The sequence below is a fragment of the Callorhinchus milii genome, unplaced genomic scaffold, assembly GCF_018977255.1.
Source record: "Callorhinchus milii isolate IMCB2004 unplaced genomic scaffold, IMCB_Cmil_1.0 Scaffold1, whole genome shotgun sequence".
In the NCBI taxonomy this organism is placed as follows: Eukaryota; Metazoa; Chordata; class Chondrichthyes; order Chimaeriformes; family Callorhinchidae; genus Callorhinchus; species Callorhinchus milii.
The window spans coordinates 108395807-108422460 of NW_024704742.1; the positions used below are offsets into that span (position 1 = coordinate 108395807).

Consider the following 26654-nt stretch of genomic DNA (forward strand, 5'->3'; position numbering starts at 1 on the left):
CTTTCATGTCGGGAGGACGTCCCAAGGCGCTGGTACATCAGATGTGTAGTATACTCTCAGCTTCTGGTGCTGACAGGCTCCATACTTGCGTAATGCAGTGATGTCAGCAGTGACCTTACGACCCATTTTATAATATAATGTCATTATGTGGGAGATGATCTTATGGACCCAATCATCACTGTATTTTGTAAATAAATGTTTAGAAATGCTTCCAATTCAAGAATTCAAGATAAAAAAAACAACTTAAGAGGAACTGATCTTTCAATTGGAATAAACAAGATATAATTGTACATCTAATTCAACTAAAGAATCTTAATCTGGAATTAAAAGACAATATGTAATCTTCTTAAGAAATATAGATGCACTTTGAGCAAAATGTGGATTACAAAAGAAAATTAAAATTGGTATCTTAATACCAGAATCCGATGTGATCTAAATTACATTTGTTTACATTCAGTTTCACATGAATGCAACACTTCCTTGCATTATATTTTAAAATTATCTAGGGAACGTTCTGATAACAAAAGCTACATATGTCAGTCAACAGCTGTTTGTAAAGAGCCACGGAGGTTTTGCTTGAACACCATTGAGAAGTGGCTTCAGCAAACTTTGTCGAGCCACATGAGCCACCTCATCCCAAGCATTGCTGGTTTCACAGACATTGAAGGTGGGGTTAGCTGGATCCAAAATAAAAGGTCTGGAATTGAGAAACAATGAAATCTTAAACAACAAAAAAATCACTTTATAACTTCAAAACATTATTTTTATTATAAAACATCAAAATAAATCACCTTTAGAAACATTTCAATTCATATTAATCTTAACTGAATTGAAAGTCTTCAGGAATTGAGAATCTGAATCATAGAGTAAACTTTTTTTTTGGTCAGCCTGACACACGCGGGAAGCAAACACCGTGCTTCAGAGTGTCCGAACCAAGCTGAGATTTCCATGCATCCCATCTACACATGGAAATCCCAGAGATAGATTGTTGGAATGGAATGCACACTTTCTCCCTGGAGGGACACATCCTGTTTACCTAATTCCAGAAACTATTAGGCGCAGTTTGGCAAAAGCCAAGGCTTGGGGACCCCAGAGTGTGCGTTGGGGTAACTGCTGGAGTCTAAAACGACATCGCTTGCCATGTGGAGTCCTGTAGCTCAGTGGTTAGAGCACTCGCTTTGCAAGCGAGAGACCTGAGTTCAATTCCAGGCAGGGCGAAACCTTGGGCAAGTTTCCATACTCCACACGCCTAATAATAATCCCTCCAAAACCAAAAACAATAATAAATTGGTCATTTTCAATCTACGACTGTTTGTGGGACATTGCTGTGCGCAATTGGCTGCCGCGTTCACCCACAAATATAGTCAATTCACTTTACAGTGTGTTCTGTGAAGCGCTTTGGGACGTCCTCCCGACGTGAAAAGCACTATATCAAATGCAAGGATTATTATTATTATTATTGATATCACTTTCTGACAAGCTTTTCCTGCTCAACTTCTTCTAACATAAAGAATGGACAGAGAAAATGTCATTCAGTGGACCACATATCATCAATACTATCATGACTTTCATCCCACTATCCTTGATACTTTCACTCACAAAAACTTGCACTTATATAGCGCCCTCCACACAGAGTAGGATATCAGAGCACATCTCCTTCCTCCATCACTAGGGCTGCAGATTGTTCACGGTGGGAAAAAAATTCTGTCTATCTGTGAAAAAACCTGCTGTTCCGCACATTTCCCTCATTAACCTTGAGAGAGGCCCGCGCATGCAAAGGATCCATTATTCCTTTGGATATTTCTCCCTCTAAGTTTCCATGTATCCTACTAACCTTGATTCCAATTAAGAACAAACTGTTGTATAGATTCAGGACAGATTCCAAGTTAGCAACAGAGGATCTAAAATCCAAGTCCTCAAATAACGAGGTTGTAAAATAATACCACATTGGCAGAATTCTTTTCTAAAAGACAACAATAACAACAGCTTGCATTTATATAGCGCCCTTCACGCCGGCCGGTGTCTCAGAGCACTTAAGTCCAAAAACTGGTGTCTTACATTGATAATCTTTGATGTACACAAAACTATTAGATAAATCTAAGCGGCTTATGTATCAACCAGAAAACACACAATACTCTCTCCTCATTGATCACCAGGAATCAAAAAGAAAAAGAAAGTATTTTAATTTTCTGGGTATAAAACTGATCGGGTCAGTACACATGCCCGCTCTCATGTTTGCTCAAAATTAGAACTGTCTTTAATATTTTTCTGAATGAAAGCAAAGACCAAACTTGAACTTAGTTCAAATTTGTACTTTGGATTTCCTGCTAGTTCACAGTGCTCACCTGGTTTGTTTCTGAACTGACTTCTTCACAATCTGAAATGTCTCATCATAGTGTTCAAACCAAATAATGCAAATATCAGTGCAATTCACCAGGAACTTGAATACTGCTCGCAGTCCTTGGACAAAACTAAAAAATATAGGCTTTCCTGCCAGCTGCCAAACATAGATGGTCATGAGTTCCATTGCATAGGATGAAGGAAGCCTCCGGAATCTGTGAATGGATATTAAAATGGCTCAGGAATTTGTGATTTCAGTAATAGCAAGACAAAAGGATTCTTGTATCCAATATTGGCACTAGCCCAAGCTGAAAGATCAGCATCTTAATACCAATAATCTTACTGCAGAATAACTCACCTGGCTTCAACCCAGTTTAAACACCTTTAATCTAGTAACATTCAACTTCTCTGTCTGTGGGGAGTTGGATGGGTATAATAACAACAATTTATATTTCCACAACGCCTTTCACATGGGGAGGACATCTCCACATGCCTGATAATAAACCCTCAAGAAAAAAAACAATAATAAAAAAATTGGTCACTTAAATACACGACTGTTTGTGGGACACTGCTGTGCACAATTGGCTGCTGTGTTTCGCCCACAAATATACAGTCAACTCACTTTACAGTATATTCTGTGAAGGGCTTTGAGACGTCTAGAAAACGTGAAAAGCGCTATATCAAATGCAAAGATTATTATTACTATGATTATTATTATCTCAAAGCGCTTCACACGCTTGAGGTGGGGGAAGCTGACCACTTGGTGAGCCAAAAAGACTAATAGTCTATTTCTGCCTGAACACGTGAACAAATTCATCATCAGGAGGACCTTGTGGTCAGGCATCTAAAATCAATGACACTGTTTGACTAAAAGTCAACCAGCAGAGATCTGAGATGAACTCAGTAACACAGAAGGCAAACAACATGTTTCCAAGTTACAATTTAGATTTATAGAACACATTTTTCGTTCTCAAAGTGGAAAGCATTCGGTCTAATTTGGCTAATGTGGGTGAGCAGGCCTAACCTTGCTCATTTAAAAAAAAGCCTTTAAAGTCGGGAGGCCATCTCAAAGAGTTCAGTGGAATGTAAGCGCACTGAATACATCTATCGATGATGATGGTTGCTCAGGGTTACACGAGAATTGGTCGTAAAATACAAAATGCAGGACTGCAATGATACTAATCAATTTAATTGCAGCTGCAGGATACATTTATTGAAAATAATAATGTTATAAGTAAAACTCTGATTGCAAATCTTGACAGACCTGTTGGTTTCACTGGGTTTAGCAAGAGAGGTTTTGAACCAATATTTAACCAGACGAATCATGTCCTTCACACCAACAGTCGATGCCTTTACAAAATCCACCTGGTATTGCAGTAGAGAGACCGAATAAAGCTGTGTTTCTAAATCATCCCCACAATTGTACAGTCGTCGATATAAGCTCTTTTTAACATCTGTATATTAATAAAATATTTGAGTTAAAATTAAACAACAACCAGGAAAGAGAGAAATAAAACAATACATGGCTGCCGCAGTCTAAACATTTCTGTCCATTATAATAATAACAAAAATATTTGTTATACCCAATAAATAAGAGAGAGGGCTTTCATTCTTCACTCTGGGCTGATTGCAATGCAGTTCCCAGAGCAACAGCTTTTTACTAGCTTTGTATAAAAATAATTTTGAAGCTAGTGATTCTGAAAGCATGTGGGAAATAAATTAATAAAACAAAACAACTTAGATTTATATAGCACCCTCCATGCCAGACAGCGCCTCAGAGTGCTTCACGGTAATAGATCCTGGGGCTGAGCCAGGGGGAGGGGTGGAAGGTGATCAAAGGCGCGGTCGAAGAGAAAGGTCTTCAGCCGAGACTGGAAAATAGGAAGCAAGGGGGCGAGGCGAAGGGAGTGAGGAAGGGGCATAGTGGCTGAAGGCACGGCCCCCGATGGTGCAGCGGAGGATTCGAGGGACAAGGAGGAGGCCCCCAGTGGAGCGAAGGCAACGGGCACTGTTGTGAGGAGAGAGGAGGTCAGAGGGGTGGGGAGGGGGGGTGCAGAGGAGTGGAGAGATTTGAAGACAAGAGTGAGGATCTTGAAGTCGATCCTCTCTGGGACAGGCAGCCAGCGCAGTCTGGCAAGGACTGGGGTAATCGGGGAGCGGAGTCTGGTGCGGGTAAGAATGCGGGCGGCAGAGTTTTGGAATGGTAGTGGAGGGGAGAAAGCAACTAAAGTGATGCAAAGTAGTGACTCTCAATTCATGTCACTTGTAATGTTTATTTTAATAACTCTCACAAGTTGTTAAATCAGTGATTTCATCAGTACTGGCAGTTTAAAGAAATATATTCAGAAAGTTATAACGTTTCAAAAAAGATTCTATGGAAGTTTCTTAATCTGAAGACAATTTGATCTAAGTGTTTGTTAAATCTTTAAAGAAAATTAACTTAATCTCATTAGACAAATAATTGTATTTCTGTTTTCATGTGTTGACTAATTCTAGAAACTAATCATCCTCTAATTTTAATTTGTAATGGCATTAGAGTCTTAGAATCTCAAATCCACCGGAAGTCTGAAATTCTTCATGGTTTGGGGTTTAAGATTATAGTTTTAAAATTTAACATTGTGCAAAGTTTGGAAAGTTGTTAAGTTCCGTCTTAATCAAAGGTAAGTTTTTCACAGTTCATTTTTTGTAAGGTACAGAATACCAGCTTCCAAATTAAGACTGAAATGGAGAGATTTCTAAAATAGGCGGCAGCCTGGCTCAGTGGCTTGCGCTCTTGCCTCTGAGTCAGAAAGCTGTGGCTGAAACCCTACTTTGAGCTCATAGTTCAGGCTGACTTTCCAAAGCAGTGTTGGGGAAGGGCTACATTGTTGGAAGTTTCTCCCAATGGCTTGGCCAACAATCCCCCAAATAAAATTGGTCATTCACCTCATGGTGATTTGTGGGATATCATTTTGTGTAAATTGGCTGCTAAGTTCGCCTATGAATAGTCAATATAGATGGAGTTCTGTAGCTTTAGTAGTTAGAGCACTTGCCTTGCAAGCGAGAGGACCTGGGTTTGATTTCCGGGCAGAGTGAAATGTTAGACAGTTTCCTTACTCCACACTCTTCTGGTTACCTAGCAGTAAGTAGGAGCCCGGTTGTTAGTTGATTGGTGGATCACTTTTCCAGAGGTAATAATCCCTTCAAATTTTTTAAAAAAACAATAAGAATAATTTGGTCACTCTCCACGACTGTTTGTGGGACACTGCTGTGCACAATTGACTGCCACATTTCGCCCACAAAATCAATTCACTTTAGTTCACTTCACAGTATATTCCGTGAAGCGCTTTGAGACATCTTGAAGACTTGATAAGATGCTGTATCAAATGTAAGGATCAGAATTATTATTATTATAAAATGCTTTGAGGTATCTCAATGGTCTGATAGGTGGATATCAAATACAAGGATTATTAAAATCCTGCATTATCTGAAATGTTAAAACAATAGCCTCAAGTCTAAGACGTGACCAGGCTCTTTAGGGCTCGATCAAAGAAGGGTCCTGCAGCTTCTGTTACAGAACTTGAGATAATAAAGGAAGCCTGAGGCTTAGCCACATGGCAGACTCGCAATCTGTAGATAAAACACTCCAGCTGTTAAGCACGGCGACGAAGAGACCATGTAGTCATTTCCTGAGCAGGTTGGAAACCTTGAGCGAAAGAGTGGGATAGAAGGGATGCAAGAGACTGACCGCATTCTCAGGTACCTGCACCCCTCCAGTTCTGTCAGTGGTAGAGTCTGATCTGTCTCCTTTAGGGATACTGGAGACCACTAAGATTTTCTTCCATATTAATAAACCACTTGGTTCGAGAACCTAATCTGTCGCCATGTGCATTTAGGATCTGTCTGGCTCGAGTGGCTGGCAGGCATGTGTTACAGCATAAAACATGTCAACCAGATCAACAGAGTATGTTCAAAGCTTGGCAATTCCAAAGATTACAACTTAAGTTGTGTCCTTAATAATATGAATCAGCTTTAGGGATACAGTTGTGCTGGAAGAGGAGGAAATATGTTGTTAGGTGAAGAGAAGACAACACAGTGGAAAGAGAAAAATGGGACCTGACAACTTATTGGAGAGACTACCAAGAGGTAAGTGCATTGTAAATAAATTCTTCCAAAAGTTTAAAATATTTCCAGGAAAAGTGGTGATTTTAAATGGCTGGCCATCAGAAGATATTGATGAAACTCTCAGAATTGTCTCAGCCTCTCAAAACATTTTCTTTTCAAATGTTTACATTTTTCCTTTCAATGTGTTAGCTGCAGAAAAGTTCACATCACAAACGAACAATACAAACTAACACACAAACCTCGGGGAGGATTGGATCCTAACATATCACAGCAAAGCATGACATCAAAATGGTGAATGTGCAGATCTTTGATGCACTTGAACTGAAATCGAAGAGAAACTGAAGCCTTCTTTTCTATCAATATCCTAAGGTGAGAACATAAGTTTAAGCAGAATTATATAAAACCAGGCACACTTGCTATTTAAGCTTTTTTTGTACATTTTCCCCACTGCACATTTTAGCCTCAGAAATGGAGAGCAAGTGTCAGCTTAGAAACAGCAACAAGAACAACAAATTGCTTTTATATATAGCACCTAACACATCAGGAGGACGGTGTATATAGGAAGGCCCTGGACAATGAGGAGTTTGTACCCAAGCTGTGGCCTGGGATCAGAGAGGAGTGGAGGGCAAGGGGTGGGTGGAGGAGCAAAAATGACTGAAGGAACAGTCAAAAACGTCTTGAGATAGGTGTTGAAGGAGTCAAGGGAGGCGAGGAGGAAGGGCTCTGGGATGGAGTTCCAGAGGGTGGGTCAGAATGGCTGAAGAACAAATGTTTAATAACAAAACAGCTTGAGACCTATACCAGGACTGGGTCATAATATAAAGTGACATTGCAGTGGGAGTTCTATATTGTCAGAGGTGCCATAGGCAAATGCTTTCTTGTTTTGTCACCATTTAATGCAAAGTAGCAGTTCCAGAATCTATGGTATTCACTGGGTCCTGGGATAACTTGTTAACCTCATAAAATCTGCATCAGCAAAACCAACCCTTCCAACCTCCTCTCATAACACATTATTATTAAATATCCCTTTGTCTCACCGATTTGTCAGCAGAGATTTCTTTAAATTTTTCTCCAGGCCTTCCAACATGGCTGACATTTTTTCTTTGCAGTCGCTTATGCTTGTGAACGAGTTACTGAACAACACAACATCGATATCTGACCAATCTCTGGTATCTGTGCCTTTGATATATGAGCCACCCTTTGAAGAAAGCAAAAATGTTCTCTCAAAACTGTCTCTTTACATAACTCATCTGGCACCTGAGTAAGTAAATGCATTAACCAAAGCATGTGCATACAGACAATTTAAGTACATTACAGCGGATCAATTCCTGTACATACATTAATCAAGTCATTCAGACATCAAATATATTAAGGATTTTGTACAGGCTAAACTACTAGGTTTATTTTGCACACAAAGATACACAGTTACTACACTTTAAATTGTTTCTTGTGAAGCTAGATGAAACATCCTCCTGATGTCAAAGGCTCAATATCAAATACAAGGATTCTTATCATTATTATTTCATACTTAATTTATAAGAAACTCTGTTTAAAATGAACACTTTTTTTTCAGAGGGATAGAGCAGATTAGATTTGATTGTTTTGAAACACATATCACCCCTTCTTGGGTTTTATTGAGAATGATAATTACATTTACAATCTGATCAGGATTTTGTTCAAAACCCTTGAAAATGGTAATTTTCACACTATACAAGAATTGCGTGCAACAGTAAATTGCCTCTTTCCCCATAGTACACTCTTAATTTCTTTTTAAATTAAGTAAGACTCATTGTCTACACTTGGTTACCTTGGTGAGTCGAGTCACAGATGTTGGACAACATTCTTGAATCAAGTCAATGAGTTTATCTACTTCTTCAGCACAAGCCATTCTCAGGGGTCCCATTTCTGGTCGAAGGCAAGTTTCTACGAATTTTCGTAATAGCTGCAAGCTTCTGTGATCCAATATACTGTCTGGGGAGAATGCTGTTGACATTCTTGCTACAAAAACATTATCAAAAATCCTAATTAAAAGTTTAAATGGGAAACTACAAAATTCAATTTATGATTTCTTCTTAAGAGTTTTTTTATACATTGCTGATTTGTCAATATTCAGAACATTGCCAATTTGAATCAGGATCAGATACTTCAAATGGATCTTTCATTACCCATTGTATTTCTATCCCTATAAACTGGTTTTAGAAGAAATGATAATGATGGAATCAGAAATTTTCAAGATTGTGGATAAAAATTATATGCTTTGTACTACAGCCCCTTTGATTCACTCATAATTCAATCTGAACAACCACCAAAAATACTGCTAAAGAAAACATATTTTACCCCAAAAATACTTCTGGGCCCAAAACAAACTGTTGCTCTTATCCAGTTAAAATTTGGCAGAGGACTGAGCGGGCGCTGACATTTCCTAAATGATCAGTTTGAAGGAGGTTTTACTTGTGTCTGAATTTTGTATTTAAGCATTGTGTCTAGCATTATAAAAGTCTTTTACAATAGAAATTGATGGAAAGTAATCCTCTTCACAAGACTTTCGTACCTGGATTATGTATATGATCATCACCAGCGGCAAGTCATTTATTCAGATATTCAACTTGACCCCAAAAAGAGATTTAAGTTTTGCAGATGCTATCCGATGCCACATAAGTTTATTACGACAAGGGAATGATGCTGAATTTGGAGTACCTCTTTGACAGGCTGTAAAATGATGCTCTTGTCTCTCATGTTGCTCTCTGCTGTGGACAGTTCCAAACACTCTGTGACACATCCGACAGGTCACACACTTTTCAGATGCCACAAACCTGTCCTCTCTTTCCAAGGGTTGATCCCAGTATGGGTATTCATTTAGTAGGTTACATTTATTCTTGTAATGTACAATCTACAGAGGAAGCAGAATATATTCAGTACAAACATTTTATTGTTCACGGTTATCAAGCAAAACATTTCTCTCATGACTGTCTCTTTACATAGCTCATCTTACATCTGAGTAGGTAAATGCATCACCCAAAACAGCACAAAGCCACGTAGAAAAGATCACAGGCTTAAATCCTGTTCTGTGTTGAATTAACTGATCTCAGCTGGGGCAATGGTTTGCATGGTACAATTGGCCTCACCTCCCAGCAGTGGAGGAAAAAAAATCAGATTACTATCCCATTCTCGATCGCTAACCAGAGTCCACTGTTAGAGCAGTGGCAGGCAAGACAGGATGGAGCTTGGCTATGATTTCCCTTGGCAGTCAAACAGCCTGTCAATGCTCATTGTCAGATTTCATGCACTGTATTGAATTGTTTAGAGCACTCGCCTTGTAAGCGAGAAGACCTGGGTTTGATTCCCGGGCAGGGCAAAACCTTAGGCTCTTAGTCCTCTTACCCCACACTTCTCTGTTTACCTCGCAGTAAATAGGAACCCGGTTATTAGTGGATTGCTTTTCCGGGGGTAATAATCCCTTCAAAATAAATAATAATTTGGTCGCTCAATCCACGACTGTTTGTGGGACACTGCTGTGCGCAATCGGCTGCTGTGTTTTACCCACAAAATATACAGTCAATTCATTTTATAGTATAATCTGTGAAGCGCTTTGATGTCTGGAAGACTTGATAAAGGGTTATATCAAAAGCAAGGATTATTATTAATAATAATGGCCATTTGTCCCACAATTTTGAATAGTGATCTCAAATTGCTGCAAATTTAAGTTTTTGGTAATCTCTAACTTCTTGACTTGTTTGAAGTTCTTCAGAATGTCAGAATATAAAATTGGGAGAGAGTTTCTAAGTACATACCTGCTCATGTTCCTTCAGCTTCTCTCGGAGCATTTCAATCCCACACTTGTCACAATATACTCTTCCAATATGTTTAGCTCGAAAATGATGCTTTAAGGCTGTTTGACTGGCAAAATCATTTCCACATCGCACACAGTTGTAGGATTTAATAGCCTGCATTATTCTGTGATAAGTTGATCTTTCTGAAGACTGTTCCAATAATTCAGTACATCTTCTACTAAAATTGGATAAACAAAGATATTTTGAATGAAAATAGTAAAGTAACAAATTGAATGGAGATTCAATTTTATTATGGAGAAATGTTTAATATCTGCAACCTGGACAGACATTGGCTGTTCACTTCATGACTATTTGTGGGATTGATGTGCACAAATTGATTCCCAGCTATACACAGCCATAACACGACACAGTGTTTTTGGATGAAGGACGTTACAACTTTATAGCTGTATCAAAATGAGAGGATTATTAATCTGCATTAACTTAATTGATTTTAACCAGGTTGACAGCCAAGTTGATCGACAGATTGGTAGTTTAGACACCACAACTGGTCTTAGTATCCACACCGGACGGCGTCTCAGAGCACTTCACAGTAACGGATCCCGAGGCCAAGCCAGGGGGAGGGGGAGGAAGATGACCAAAGGCGTGGTCGAAAAGAAAGGTCTTCAGAAAGGACCTGAAAGAAGGAAGAGAGGGGTCGAGACGAAGGGAGTGAGTAAGCAAATTCCAGAGCCTCGGGGCATAGTGGCTGAAGGCACGGCTGCTGAGGGTGGAGCAGAGGACTCCGGGGACAAGGAGGAGGCCAGACCCGGAGGATCGAAGGCAATGGATGCTGTTTTGGCTTTTCCTCCAGCCCCCACACCGCACCTCAGGCGCTGACAGTATTAGCATCCAAGGCTGCACTCTCCACCTCTCAAAGCCAGTCAGGAACCTCGGTGTTCTGTTCGACCCTGAGCTGTCCTTTCTTCCTCATATCCGCGCCACAACTGGCACTGCCTTCCATCACCTCCGAAACATCGCCAGACTACGGCACTACCTCACCCCTCACGCTGCTGAAACTCTGGTCCACGCCTTTATCACCTCAAGGCTGGACTATGGGAACTCTCTCCTCGCCGGCCTTCCCGGCACCTCCCTCCACAAGCTGCAGGTCATTCAGAACTCTGCAGCTCGTGTACAGTCCCGCACCAGGCTTCGGGACCACATCACTCCCACCCTCGCTTGCCTCCACTGGCTCCCCATCCCCCAGAGGATCGAATTCAAGATCCTCATCCTCACCTACAAGGCCATTCACGGCCTCGCTCCCTCCTACCTCTCCAACCTACTATCCCCCTACCTACCTGCCCGTACCCTCCATTCCTCTGGCTCCGGTCTGCTCCACATCCCCCGCCCCAACCTCCTTACCATCGGTGGCCGGGCCTTCAGCCTCTCAGCCCCGAGGCTCTGGAACTCTATCCCCCAGTGCCTTCGCCGCCTCCTCCCTTTCCTCCTTCAAGGCCGGTCTCAAGACTTTTCTCTTTGACCGTGCCTTCAGCTCCCCTCTCGACTCTCTACCCCCTCCTCGCTCCCTCCCTTCCCTCCCCTCACCCTGACCATTTCCCCCCCAATGCTCGGGTCCTGACCCAACTGTCCAGCGCCTTGGGAGACGTCCTCCCGACGTGAAAGGCGCTCTATAAATGGAATCTTGTTGTTGTTGTTTTGAGGAGAGAGGAGGTCAGAGAGGTAGGGGGGTGCAGAGGAGTGCAGGGATTTGAATACAAGAGTGAGGATCTTGAAATCGATCCTCTCTGGAATAGGCAGCCAGTGCAGTCTGGCAAGGACTGGGGTGATCGGGGAACGTAGTTTGGTGCGGGTGAGAATGCGGGCGGCAGAGTTTTGAATGATTTGGATTTTATGGATAGTGGTGGATGGGAGACCGGCGAGGAGGGTGTTAGAATAGTCCAGCCGAGAGGTGACAAAAGCATGGACAGGGTTTCAGCGGCTTTCGGAGAGAGGTATTTGTGGATGTGGGCGATGCGTCGGAGGTGGAAGAAGGCAGTGCTGGTGTGGGACCAGATGTGGGGGAGGAAGGATAATTGGGGGTCGAACCTGATGCCAAGGTTGCATACGGGTTCAGAGAGTTTTAGGGGGACGTCGGGTTGGTGGAGGAGGTGAGAGCCGTGGGATTTGAGATGTTGACGAGAGCCAAAGAGTATGGCTTCCGTCTTATCGACTTACAGTTGAAGAAAATTAGCGCTCACCCAGCCCCTGAGGTCTGACAGGCAGACTGATAGAACATCAGGGGACTGGGGGTCGCAAAGAGAGGTGGAAAAATAGAGTTGGGTGTCGTCCGCGTACATGTTGAAATGTACCCCATGTCTGCGGATGACATCCCCAAGAGGGAGCATGTGGAAGTTATATCCGTGTGTATATCAGGTAAGGAGAAGACTGGCTGTGCCATCTCTAAATTATCTGACCTTCGCTATGGACTTATGTGTGAAGAATGGTCATATATGCAAGGTACAGGGGGCACCTAAGGAACCACAACATAGGCTGATTCAGTGCCTTCAGGAGGAAAGAAAATATAGATGAGAGCATTTAGACCACGGGATTCACTCAAACAGACCACACAACATCTCTAACCACGGATCTACTTCTCTATTTTTTAAACTGCTAAATTTGTTTCTGACTGAAAAGTATTTATTTAGATTTACAATGTCCCATTATTTAGCCTATCCAACTGCTGTCCACATATGACATTTTCATGGTCTCGACATCACCGTGAACTGTGTTCATTCATAATTTCTTGAAATGTCTATGTTTACCTCAAACCTGTTTCTATTACAGTATATATTCAACCTATCCTTTTTTGAAGGAATTAATTTTAAAGTTGAAAAGTTCACATTGTACACATTGCAGAAATGCAGAAGCTGACATAATAATCAAATTAGTGCAAGAATTCCTCCTTGAGGATCCCCTCCTTGTACCACTTCTGTCAAATAAATTCATCTGAAACCGTTAGTGTAAAAGTTAAAGTTGTACATTAATGGTCTCATTGGCATACTAGTGTTTCAAAGTCCAACGTTCATCCTTCTTTTAAATCCTGTGCAGTATGTCATTTGTTTTGAAGGAAAGATGCCTAAAAACTATTTGTTTGCAATATTGCAAATAACAACAACAACTTGCATTTATATAGCACCCTTCATGCAGGGTAGCTTCCCAGAGAGCTTTGCGTGATTTTACTTATGATTTATGATAGAATAACATGTTTAAGCTAAGATAACGTTTCAATTTATAACCAACTTATAACCCTTGAGTTGTCCCCAGCATATGATTAACCTTGTTGTTTATAGCTTTACTTATTTTGCAAATTTTCATGACTAATTAATTCTCATTTCCAATACTTAAAAAAAATCATAAACTTTGAAAAACCCTTCCAGAATAAAGTAACTACTTTTGATAAGAAATGGTGTTGGTGATATGCACATTTTTCAATATAATTTATACATTTCGTTTCTAAAGTATTGACCAAAACAAAAAGACAATTGCAGAATTACTAAACCTAGTTTACGTAATTATTTTGTCCAAAAATATTATTTGCAAATCGCAAGATAAAAAATTGAGGCCTTGGAAGCATTTTAAAATAAAGCCATATTTTCTACTCCTGATCAACACAGTAAGTTCTGTTAGATTTTGGGTGCCATATATTCAGGCTTAGCTGTGGATCTTCCACATTACCCCATGGAACAGTCTTGTTAACATTGGCAGATTAGACTGAGACATGAAGAATGGGCATTTTATTGAGGAACAGGTAAATCACAAGCATCCCTGAAACACTAAGTGCAGCATAATTCAGCACATTCAGGAGCTGAGAGAGAAAAGGGGGGAAATGTTAAATAATTTTTAACATTAATCTCAAAAGAAATCATACTGTACATTTAATGTAGGATTAATTTACTTGCTCCAAACTATGGGAATGAACAAGTACTAACCACATCCAAGACCTAATTTGCACCTTCCACAAATACTCACTATTACAAGATCACAAGATTAGTTCGGTGAAGAAGGTCCTTCGGGCCATTTTAACTTCATCCTTCCAGAATTGTTCACACTAGTGTCCTACAGGAACATGTTGGGACCCTGGAATAGAGGAGTCTTTGCTGTGTGCTGCCTCTGTTTACCTGAGGCTCAGGTGTCGCCTGGGAACCCAGGGCTCTGGCAGTCTACCATTGTAGGCAACAACACAAGCAGGAAAGGGGAACAACAGTAACCATGGCAGACAAGCTGGAGAGTCAAATACACAAAGTGAGTCAATAACAGGAGGGATCAGCTTCTTACAGGCAGAACATAGAGTTACAGCAGCAGCTGGGGCTGCCGAGGAGGTTCCAGTTGCTGTGGAGACTCTGCTCTCACTCTCACTCAGGTTGGCAGAAATTATCATATGCTTGTAGCCCAAAGTCAATCAATCACTAGCCCCAAAGTAGCCCAATATTAAGCATGACCTCCTATGCATAGCAGAGTAGCTTACAGTGATTTAGGTTTGTGCTTTTGAAACTCTATAAGAAAAGGTCTTCATAGGAAAGCAACGTTTTGCAGGTTTAAATTCTTTTTTTAATTCGGCACTGCCCAAAGCTGTACAGTACAATAAAAACACGTCCAATTAGGTTGTAACCCAAGAGTATCCTATTGTATTGTCAAGATTTCTCAAAGCACTTCACAAGATTTTACTGTAAGGTAAAGTGACTGTATTTGCAAGTGAATGTGGAGCCAATGAAGCCATGAAGCAAATGAACAATTTTTATCTGGGAGATTGTTGCAACTCCCAGCTGGTTTCACATTTTTACCTTCCACCTGAACACAGGCAGACAGACAGGACCTCAGTTTAACGTCTTATCCAAAGGACGGCACCTCAAACAATGCAGCGTTCCTCCTGCATTGTTAACTACACCTTGAGCACTGCAAGTCCCAACGTGTGGCCTGACCCACAATCTCTGACTTGAATGTTAACAATTATTGGATTGGAGATTTTGGCAGACATCTGCATTATGAAATAATGTAAGATAATAGATTGCAATGTGAAATAATCCTCATAATAGACTAAAATAGTGAAATATAGAGTTATATTTTAACCAGGGCCCAGGTCAATCTTTAATGTTTATTGAAGTAAGACTCTTCAGTAATTGGCTGCGCACAGTATCTCCCCCTTCCCTTGAACATTCATAAGGAATATCCAGACAGAAATATCAGCCTGTCTGGGACTTGAATTACTATAAATTTGGCTGGAGGAAGGGGATAAATGAAGGCAAACAGCAACCAGGCAAGTCTAGTGAATTACTTTTTTTCTACGTTCATATATCCACAATAGCAAAGCTACAGAGTATAAGATGGGTATGGTGAAACACTGCAAGATGGAGAAGGAAATACACAAGATTAAAAACATTACAAGTTAGATTCAACTGAAAAAATAGCAAAGAACATATAACCAAGGATTGTGTGAATAAATAGCCACAGTATGTTACTATTTACAGAAATATAAAAGCTTCCTTTTAAGGAGTTTGCATCAAGGTTCAGGACTTTGAAGGGAAATTGGAGAAAAAGGAAATGTAGGAAATGACTTGGTCCCAGAGATGTAAGGCTGTAATTTAATGAAGTGGTTCTGACAAGGTCATAAACTTTTAACGAATTTGAGCATTTACAGAATCTGCAGATCAAGTTACATCATTGGACACAAAGCTAGAAACTTCTCATTCAACATAAAAGGAATAATTTAAACAGCAACAAGTTTTCTGTCTCACCATTACCCCATTGGATGGGACAACAGTGTATAGTAGATTGTTCAAGTGTAACCCAATATTTTTACATTGAGAAGTATATTTCTGCAGCCGATTTCAGAAGTTCACTCATACTAATAGTCCTTATCCTCTCCTGTTGACTTGGATTCTAGATCAGGGTTCCCATATGTGACACTTAAACCATCTGCAGAAATTTCCACTGCCTCTCTTGTGATCAGAGACACTGTTAAAGAATCTTCTGCTCTAAATTGCTAATGTTGGAAGCAAAGCACCTTCAAGGCTAGCCATATAAATGCACAATAGAGGTCACTCAAGAGCCAATTTCATTGTGATTTCACAGATTATTTTAACCTTTACTGTGGAGTACAATAGGAATTGAGATTTCCATTATATCCCTCAAATCATGTTTGCCTACATAAACTATACTTTTTAATTGCTTGCGAAGCATTTGAAAGCATTTTGACATGAAAAGACACAATAAAATATACATTCTTCTACACATTTACATTATAATGTCCCTTCCGGACACTTAATTCCAGACAAATATGTACGTTAGAATGTTACTTGAAACCCATGTATCAATGATGCAGTACATTCAGACAAAATACATTGCAGGACATAGGTCATACCAGCTGATTAGAAATACTGTACCACACTACTCAATTGTCAAGACTAGAGATGATCACCGAATAGTGTTGTTTGCAGAATGCTCCTGTGGTAATCAGGACGAAAGGAAGAGATAAGTAGGGCATCTCTGTGTCTAAGGAGATATGTATGACAAATCCAAGGCAAGGTCAAATATTGACTAACTTCTATCTGAGATTTACTAGTCCTCAACCTTGCACATCAAAGCTCTGATGAGTAAGGGTGGTTCCAGCTGGATAGGTGCCACGAAACGTAGCAGTGTTTTGTACCGGTAAGATGGCATGTACATTTTAAATTGTATAGAATAGCAATTATTTAAAGTGCTTAATTGAAATATACATAACAAAATAGACCACTTAACTAAAACATAAGGAGATAAGTGTGAGCTTGGCTGAGTGGTAGCACTCTTGTGGGTCCAATCCTTGGAATCACAGTCTAAGCTGACACTCCAATCCAACGCTGGGGGTGTATTTCATTGTCGGAGGTGCTGTTCTTCAGATGAAATGTTAAACCGAGGTCCCATCTGCTGTTTAATTGGTTATTAAAAGATCCCATAGCACTATTCGAAAAGAGTGACTCCCGGTGCCCTGGTCACTAAATCCCTCAAATAAAATTGATCACTCATTTCATGGCTGTTTGTGGGACTTTGTTGTGCGCAATTTGGCAGCTGCGTTTCTCCCATCGCTGGAGAATTGCTAACATCCATAAAATACAAAGGCAATCCACTTTACAATATACCCTGTGATGTGCTTTGAGACATCTTGACGATGTGTTGAGGCGCTATATCAAATGCAAAGATTATTATCATTAAAGATTACAAAATACACATAAGCCAAATTTCCAGAGTAATTTATTCAGAAATGTCATTATAATCAAATACACTTAGTTCTACCTCACAGAAATGCACCACAGTGGTTTTGCATTGCATGCCTTGTTTTCAGTGCGGTTACAAGCAAATAGGCTGAAATATAATGAAATGTATTTATCTCTTAGGGGCGGGGGAAAGAAAAGTAACAGCAAAACAGTTTTCTCATGGTTTCTAACAGTCCTCACTAATTATCAGCAAATATTGTGCAATTGTACAAGCTTAAAAGAATACAAACTAAACAAACTATTAAGGAGTTTTTATAATGGTTAAAAGATACAACTGATTTTTTTCAAAGAGTTTTTAAGATCTGATTTATACAATCCACAGTTCTATTAAAGTCTCCCAAAAATATCTTATCGACTATCAACTTATAGTACTTCGCTTTTCACTCCACAGCATTAAACTCCTGTAAACCACAAAAATTAAATTAATGATTTACCACTTTACAACCTGAGAGAGAAGCAATGTCAACAGCATCTTTTTTGAGGCTGCATGAGTAAATGCTCATTATCTTTCCTTTCTCATTTTTAAACCTATTATGAATAAGGCTCCCTTACAAAAATCTTAACTTTCAACACATTGTGTACAGTAAACCATTGACCAGGTATTTCCAATTCAGCAATGCTACAAAAATGCAAGACCTTAATGAGTAGAAATGTCATAATTCTGAAAACTTGCCAATGAAAATTACAAAGAAAACAAAATCGCAGCTGGATCTTCAGAAGAAACAGAGTTAAAGTCACCACATGCATGTAGTTAACTATACTTCTGTACTTCCATTTCTTGTAATCAGTATTGTTTTCACAAGACTTCCCATTTGGCAATTTACTGAGAACATGATTCTTTACAATACATGTGTCCAACTTGGCTTTCAATTAATGTCCCACTTTGCACTTCTCAATACAAATTACTAATGAGATCAGTACCTGAGGTTGATATAAGTGTAACGTGGCAAAATTATTTGCAATATTTGCACACTCTTATAGTTCAAAAGCAACATCTAACTTACATTGTTTTTAAATTTATTCTGCATTTTTGACATTGGATGATTATTGCAGCGATAGCAGATTTACAGTGTAGAAGTAAAGTACCTTTTTTGACAGGTCACCTTGTGGACTCCACTAAGTGTCAAAGATATAAAGGGGATAATGGATGGCTAGAGTGAGATATAAAGCAGTAATTCAGTTGAGTGGTTCTGATAAGATCATAAATTCTGACAGCAAAGTTCAATCTGTCTATCAATATTAGCAGAATTCTGAGACAAAAATTACTGCCATAAATGTGGTTGGTGCTCATCACTTTTCTGTATAAGATATACATAACATCTGCAAAAAAACTGGATTCTTTCTTAAACCATCATGCACATTCTGGTGGAGCCAATATGATGTAGGTTATGGAAAGGAAACAAAATGGAAAATGATGTAGAAGTCAAAGATAAATGGTTTCACCTGACTGATACGATTGTATGTAGGTTGAACTCCGGCAGAATACAGAAAAAGTGCACCATGTACTATAAATTCTGAATGTTGGAAAGGCATATCTGTGCTGTACAAGCTATCCAGTCTTTGCAGACAGTGTCATTATGATACTGACAGCCAGCAGCAATAAAGCACACAAAGCACTGCCACAATATTGTAAATCCTAACTGCAAGACATTGCCCTTTACTGTAACACACAATAGATCCATGGTACACAACAAATGTAAAATAAAGTTAAATTGTTTTGTAAGCTGGATGTTCTCTCTTTAAACTTTATGTGGCATATATTCTTGACCTTACATTGGACACTAAATTTATATAAACCAGTAACATACAGTGAGAACATTTAGCATAACACAATTTTTTTTAATACATTCACCCATCACCAGTTTTGGTCTGCAGCTCCTCACAACTATGTAATAATTACAATTTTGACAAAAACAGGAATTCAGTTGCCCTGAGCTAACTTCACCCCTCCCCAATAGTGCAAACTGATGTTGCAATGATAGCTGACCTCATCCTGTTTTATACTACTCCAATTTAGCATCAGTTAGCACATAGGTGTATTCAAATTACCAAAACAAAACAAAAAAGGAATCGTTATTTCTATAGCCACGTTTTCAGATTATTCAGATTTCTGTCCATCCATTGAATGTTCAGATGAATTAGCTCAAGCGATTCCTGCACAGATTGCAGTTGGGAGCCCTGGTCTTTCAGCGAGTCAAAAAATGTTTGGACCTGGGTGAAAAACAAAAATTTTAACAGAACAAATTAAACAACCAATTCAATAATCTTTAGAAATAGTTTCTCTTTTAGCAGCTGCTCAATTTCACATCCTTGCCTACTTTTATGCATGGGTTCAAAAAAACCCTGTATCCAATAATCAATCTCCAGGCTGATCTCAAAGCGAGACTTTGAAATATACTCTGCATTTAAGGTTGCTCTTTCAAGTTCATGACTGTCAAAGTTTAATTTTTTTTGACATTGCATTAGGTCACAAAATGTACAGTCAATTCACTTTCAGTATATTCTGTGAAGCGCTTTGAGACGTCTCGAAGACGTGATAAGGCGCTATATCAAATGCAAGGATTATTATTATTAGCCACAGAGTCATATAATTCTACACCGAATGGAGGTCAGCTTGGAATTGTTAGAGGCTACTTACTTGTCCACCCTCTTAAATGAGGGAATGTTAGAATAGGAGGAGAAAGAAAGGCAGGGAAATACTGAAATGGATATTACTGGGAAAATATTATTTTGAGTGAAGATTTGAGACAGCCCGCCACTTTCTAGGTATTTACTAACAGTAACCTAAGGGGTAGAGCACATATTTTCCAATTGAAACACTTCATCCTGTCCAGTACCTTCTGGCAAACCAAATGCACAAGTGGATTTATGCTGTTGGCCATAGATATGAGGTACACCTCCCACTGAATCGTGACCAGTCATCAAATTTAGCACTTACCTTGAGTTCCATAACATATACAGAACCCCATCAAGTAATTTGACAGAGGCTTGAGTGAGTGCCTTCTGCTGTGAATCATAGAATAACGTCATGAGACTTACAGTGCAGGAGGCCAATCGGCCCATTAAATCTGCACCAGCTATCAGAGCAACAGAATTCTATGATAAATTCTATGGTATTCTGTACGAAAGAATTTTCTGATTGCTGAAATGTAATGATTTCAATAAAGTATCACTATAATACTAATAAATGTAACTAATATATTAGTGTAATATTACTCTTTTTTCAGTGCATGAGCAAAGAACATCTGTAACCACTCAGCAAAAATGGACTGGCTTCACCAGACTGACCAAGGGTTAAAGTTAAATAACAAGTATGACTAATCTAGCAGCAAAAGGAAAGTAAAATGGTATATCAGTTAGTCACATAGTTGATATTTTGGTTTTCAGAATATTTTCTATTCCTAATTCCTAATCCTACTAAAAATACCCTTGGCCAACTTTTCATCCAGAAAATATACCTTTGCTTTACATGTTTCATATAACCACAGATATAGGATTCCTCACTGGTGTCTGGACTGTAAACTGAACTGATTATAATTTACCTTCCAGTTCTGCTTTCAACAACTAAACACACAATGTATTTTGAAAGAAAACATGTTCCTCTTATTTAGTCCAGCCCCAATGCCACATACAAATTTTGAACCATCCACTCAGGAATTTTATGCATCATCACATTCAGGTCATTGTTATTGCATACTCTAAAGATAAAATTCTTTCTTAAATTGAAACAAGGTTACATTCAAATTCTGGTCAAATCTACAGATAGTGTCTCTGGCAATATGTGATTATAATGGGGAAGTCCTAGTCGTAGCTGAAATCACCAAATGCGATAAGTCTAACACCAACTAGAATTTAGACCTCTAATGTCTACAGGCACGGTTAATAATCTCCAAACCTTTTATAACCACTGACCTCTAACAGGTGCATTTTTGTTGAAAACTGTGTTGTTTCAGTGATAATCTTCTGCAAAGCAGACGACCCAAGATGAAATCTATAATAAAATAAAATCAAAATGAAATACGTAAATGTTATAATTCATTCCAATAAGAATACTTACAAATAGTAATTCAAATCCCTTTTGTCAAGGTGCAAATTAAATTATAGGAGAGCTTCTCCTGGGAAACCCCGAATAAATATTTAGAATTATATTCTCTTTCTCAAATCACTCAGAATTCTGCTTCATAACTATAATAGCATTTATTTGTAACATAGTCACCTTATTTCACAGTAACACACCTATAGATTAAAGTTTCTTATACAGAGAATTACATTATCATTATTCTGCTATAATCATTGCCAGTATAATGAAATTCTCTTAAGTTTCCATTTACCTATCTATAGCAATGTGTTCTATTCATCTATCTATTGCATTAGCTTAGTAAAAAGAAAATGGTCAATTGCCTTTAAGTGAGAAGGGCAGAAGAGAGACACAATTAATGAAAAATATGAACAGGAACTTACTTTTTAACTAAAGGATCCCATTTTTCTTTAACAAAATCCCAGGTGTGGAGGTATCCAACTACATTTTTGCTTGCAATGTCAAGGATGTAGGGCAATTCATGTGCCTTTATTATATTATTGCTCAAACTATTTTGCAATAACCTAGGAAAGAAAGAAAATAAATATCCTGTTCACATTTGCAGGTCAGTATCTTGTTGGCTTCAATACTTCAACTGGGAAGGGTTGAGCTCCATATATATTAGCCTGTTAGAACCATAACATGATCTTAATAATTTCAGAAATTTAAAAACTGTCCTCCAAACTGGGTTATATTTGTTTAACTGAAGGTCTGGTTGGTCAATTATAACTTTTGTCTAATTTTCAACCAAGCATCCATCTTTGGAAATCACCCAATCATTAATCTTAAGAATATAGTTTTCTCGCTCAAATATTGATTGGATCATTATGCATTTCCAGAATACTGTTTCTAATTTATTTTGTTCGGTCAACTTTTGAAATACTTGTTCAAACAGTGAATGTTGCTGACATTTCTGAAGGCTTCCACTATCGGGTTCAACCCCAAAACTGCATCCAAAGAAGGAGGAAAAATGTGTTTGTTTTTTACTGCCTAGTGACCTGCCAATCTGAATCATAGAAATTACAATACAAAAGGAGGCCATTCTCCCATCAGGCTTTTAGTTCCTCACTGGAGCTTTCTATTCTAATTCCTAATCCCTGCTCTTTCTCTGTACTCTGTAATACTGTTTCTCCAAAAATATTTACCCAATTCCCTTTTAAGTTAATGATCTTAGTCCAATAATGCACAAAGAATGCATGAGCTCAAATGTTATATTTTATGTTCAGAATATAGTTGGTAAAATATGATGTTCTAAATATAAATGAATGCACCAACATTTAGCATTGTGTTATACCAATAGGATTAATAGAATATGGAAGCCCATTTGGAAGCCATTAAAGAAGAATCTTTCTTTAAGGACGAATGCAGTCTCATATGCTCTATATCCCTCCAGAACTCAAATCTGTAGCAATCAGAAATAAGCCAGTAATCTTTCTATATTTGGAATGCTGAAGGGCATCAAAATAAACAAGGGATGTTCTCAATATTATATTCAGGCCTGGGTGTGAATAGTCTCATTTGTCAGAAATAATAAAGAACATTGTTTAACAGTGTAATTAAATGCTTGTTCAATTATTTTATTCTCATTAGCTTTTAATGGATATGCAATCGTGGCGTGGTATCAGTTACATTCACATCAATTACCGTTTTCACAACGTGTTTCTCACATTCATTTACATGATTGTTTATTTTACCATCGCAGTTTCTAGGCATGAGAATGCATGGTAGAGATGGTGTTCTACAAACCAGACCAGCTGTTTGACGTTTTCGGTGTTTGCCAAAGCCATCAGGATTTTGTGTTTCTCTGAATCCAACTGCAAATGAGTGTACACCTTCAGAGAGAAATCCCAACCCTCTGAGGTACGAGATCCAATCATGAAGACTGTGCTTATGAGGTCCGTAGGTAAGCTGAAATTGCAAATTAAAACAACATTGAACACGTGAAAAACTGAAGAGCTGTGAAAGTTAATAAGATGTGGAGACGTTATAATAATAATCCTTGTATCAATTATCCTTGTACAGCTTTCACACTGGGACCTCTATGTCCTGTAGGAGTCTTTAATGTCTGCCGACATATTCAAGTGGGACCTTGGTTTGACATCTCATCTGAAGGGTGACACCTTGAACAATGCAGAGCTCCCCCAGTACAGTAATGGGGTGTCAGCCTAAACTGTGAGTTCAAAGTCTTGATGCGGGGCTTGACCTTGCAACTTCCTAACTCAGAGGTGAGAGCTATCAAGTCAACCAGACTGACACCAAATTATCTATGCAGACCAGCTAAAGTAAATGTTGGGAAACATTGGAAACTATGGAACCTCAAAATAAGGAGTGAGCATAAAAAGTTGTATTTTAAGGTTTAATTTTACTACAAAAGACATGTTGAATTAGTGCTCATAGTCGAGACACAAGAAAATAAATAGCCTGGATTCGTATTGCTGACTCCTCAATATGTTTGATGAGGTACAATACAATATCTATGAAGCGCTGTTCATGTCAGGAGGATGTTTCAAAATGCTTAACACAGCTGGCTGGTTAACTGAGTTAAGATGGATGCGGGCGAGAGTAGGAGGAGGACACACACAGATAAAGAGGGCAGGTGGTGGGGAGGGACACATGATCAAAAGCATGGTCAAGGAGGTAGGTATTAAGGCAAGTATTGAAAATAAATAGAATATTGTTATGGTAGGAAACAGTGAATAGGTGTTCACTACAACTCATAACTAATAAAAGTACTATGTTGATACATAATGTGTCAGTGAAAACCCCAATGCAGGAGGATGATAACCATATAGGTGAACTGGTTACTTACAAGTCTGTGGATTGCAATTTTGTCCAATTGTTAAATAGTAAGGTTGCATTCTGGATGCATTCATTATAGTCATAATTGCAAGCAGCAGAAAGAAGTGTGGAACGAAGTTGTCGTTCAGAAAATGATCCATTGTCACTCCAGGTTTGCTTATCGATCAGCTTTCCAAATAAGTCAAAGACGTTTTTCTAAAAACACAAAGATATATTTAGTCTAAGCAGTCCGCCCTAAATTAAGTCTTAATGGTTATTCTGAACTCGTATTTAACATTTTCTTTTCTCAAATACCACACAAAACACTGATTATTCATCACAAATGTAACTGTTGGACCACCCCGCATTCAGATACTCAGATACTGAATTAATATACATTTGATACAATTAGAATTAGCATTTTTTCTATGTTACTCTGCATGTGGCCCACAGAGGTCGGGGGGAGCAAGGCCATGGAGGGATTTGAAGGTGAGGACCAGGATCTTAAACTCTATCCTCTGTGTGATGGGAAGCCAGTGGAGTCGGGCGAGGATGGGTATGATAGGGTCACAGAGCCTGATGCGGGAAATGACACGGGCTGCAGAGTTCTGGATGATCTGCAGTCTATGGAGGGAGGAGTTGGGGAGACCGACAAGCAGGGAGTTTGCATAGCCAAGCCTTGATGCTATGAATGCATGTATGAGGGTTTTGGTGGCCTGTGGTGTGAGACAGTGGTGGAGCCGGGCGATGTTGCGGAGGTAGGGGAAGGCAGAGCGAATCATGGCACGGATGTGAGGTAGAAAGCATAGTTGAGGGTCAAACAAGATGCAAGGTTCCTGATTGGCTTAGTAAGGTGGAGTGTGCATCCATGGATGGTGATGCTGTCAGCGCCTGAGCTGTGGAGGTGCTGACCGCAGCCAATCAGGAGAGCCTCGGTCTAGTTGACGTTCAACTGAAGAAAGTTAGCTCTCATCCAAGACTTGATGTCTGACAGACATTCTGTCAGGACAGCAGTGGTTCCTGGAGTCAAGGGTGGAGCCAGAGAGATAGAGTTGGGTGTTATCCACATACATTTGGACGTTGGCTCCATGTCTGCAGATAATGTCACCAAGAGGGAGCGTATAGATGTTAAAGAGTATATAGATGTGGAGTCCTGTAGCTCAGTGGTTAGAGCACTGAGCTACATAGATGTGGAGTCCTGTAGCTCAGTGGTTAGAGCACTCGCTTTGCAATCGAGAGACCTGAGTTCAATTCCAGGCAGAGGGCGAAACCTTGGGCAAGTTTCCTTACTCCACACGCCTAATAATAATCCCTCCAAAACCAAAAGCAATAATAAATTGGTCATTTTCAATCTACGACTGTTTGTGGGACATTGCTGTGTGCAATTGGCTGCCGTGTTCGCCCACAAATATACAGTCAATTCACTTTACAGTATGTTCTGTGAAGCGCTTTGGGACGTCCTCCCGACGTGAAAAGCGCTATATCAAATGCAAGGAGTATTATATTATTAAAGAGGAGGGGACCAAGGACAGAGCCCTGAGGAATTCCTTCTTGGGGTGGGTGGGGGCGAAACTATGGCTGTGAGACCACATCCTCCACATTGCTATTGTATTTTAGTGAGTTAGCGAGTGTCAGCAGGCTATTGAACCATAATTGGTAATGCAGTTAAGCCTGACCATTACTTCACCTGATGTGCATTACAAGCAAGAGGGGCTAGCAAATGGCAAACCTTGCCCAGCTAATATTTTTTTCCTGTTCTCGTTCTCTTTGCCTCCCCAACCTGGGATGCTGACATTATTCTTTAGCTGATCTCAGGCAAGGCTAGGTTCCAATGCTGTCCTCTCTCCTCCCTTTATGGCTGAATAGCCTGCTGATAGCAGAACTTGAGGAACAGAGGAGAAGGGGGCTGGGGAACAACAACAAATTACATTTGTATAGCACCTTTCATGTCAGGAGGATGTCCCAAGGTGCTGGACAGTCAGGGATTCGGAGCCGAGCTGGGGGTTGGGATCAAGAGGAATGGAGGACAGGAAGGGTAGGGGTAGGAGAGTGGCCAAAGGTGCAGTCGAGGAGGAGGGTCTTGAGATGAGCCTTAAAGGAGGTAAGGGAGAGGTCGAGATATGGGGTGGAGTTCCAAAGGATGGTGGCAGAGAGAGACTGAAGGCCAGACCGCTGATGGTGGGGTGGGCCGGGTGGGCGACATAGAGCAAGCCAAAGTCCAAAAAGCACAGTGAGTGGACAAGGAACTCTAAAAATTGATGAAGAAAGCAAAACTATTTC

At 39.6% G+C, this 26654-nt stretch overlaps 2 protein-coding genes across 2 annotated transcripts in view; both read right to left on the reverse strand.

Annotated features, from left to right (window-relative positions):
• Window positions 1-540: 540 nt before the first annotated feature.
• LOC103178423 (2'-5'-oligoadenylate synthase 1-like) lies at window positions 541-10394 on the reverse strand. Its single transcript, XM_007893152.2, has 8 exons — window positions 10236-10394; window positions 9142-9334; window positions 8252-8442; window positions 7482-7642; window positions 6684-6808; window positions 3605-3794; window positions 2346-2555; window positions 541-697 (listed from the first exon to the last, which is right to left on the reverse strand). Exons 1-8 carry the CDS (start codon window positions 10392-10394, stop codon window positions 541-543), a joined length of 1386 nt encoding a protein of 461 aa, XP_007891343.2.
• Window positions 10395-17478: 7084 nt separating this feature from the next.
• LOC103178390 (leucyl/cystinyl aminopeptidase) overlaps window positions 17479-26654 on the reverse strand; it is a 57923-nt gene continuing 48747 nt past the window's right edge. The window contains exons 14-18 of the mRNA XM_042334193.1: window positions 24406-24590; window positions 23343-23504; window positions 21980-22120; window positions 21431-21509; window positions 17479-19729 (exon numbers count right to left, since the gene is read on the reverse strand). Coding sequence (XP_042190127.1) covers window positions 19598-19729; window positions 21431-21509; window positions 21980-22120; window positions 23343-23504; window positions 24406-24590 — 699 coding nt within the window. The 3' untranslated portion in view covers window positions 17479-19597. The remainder of the gene's footprint in view (window positions 19730-21430; window positions 21510-21979; window positions 22121-23342; window positions 23505-24405; window positions 24591-26654) is intronic.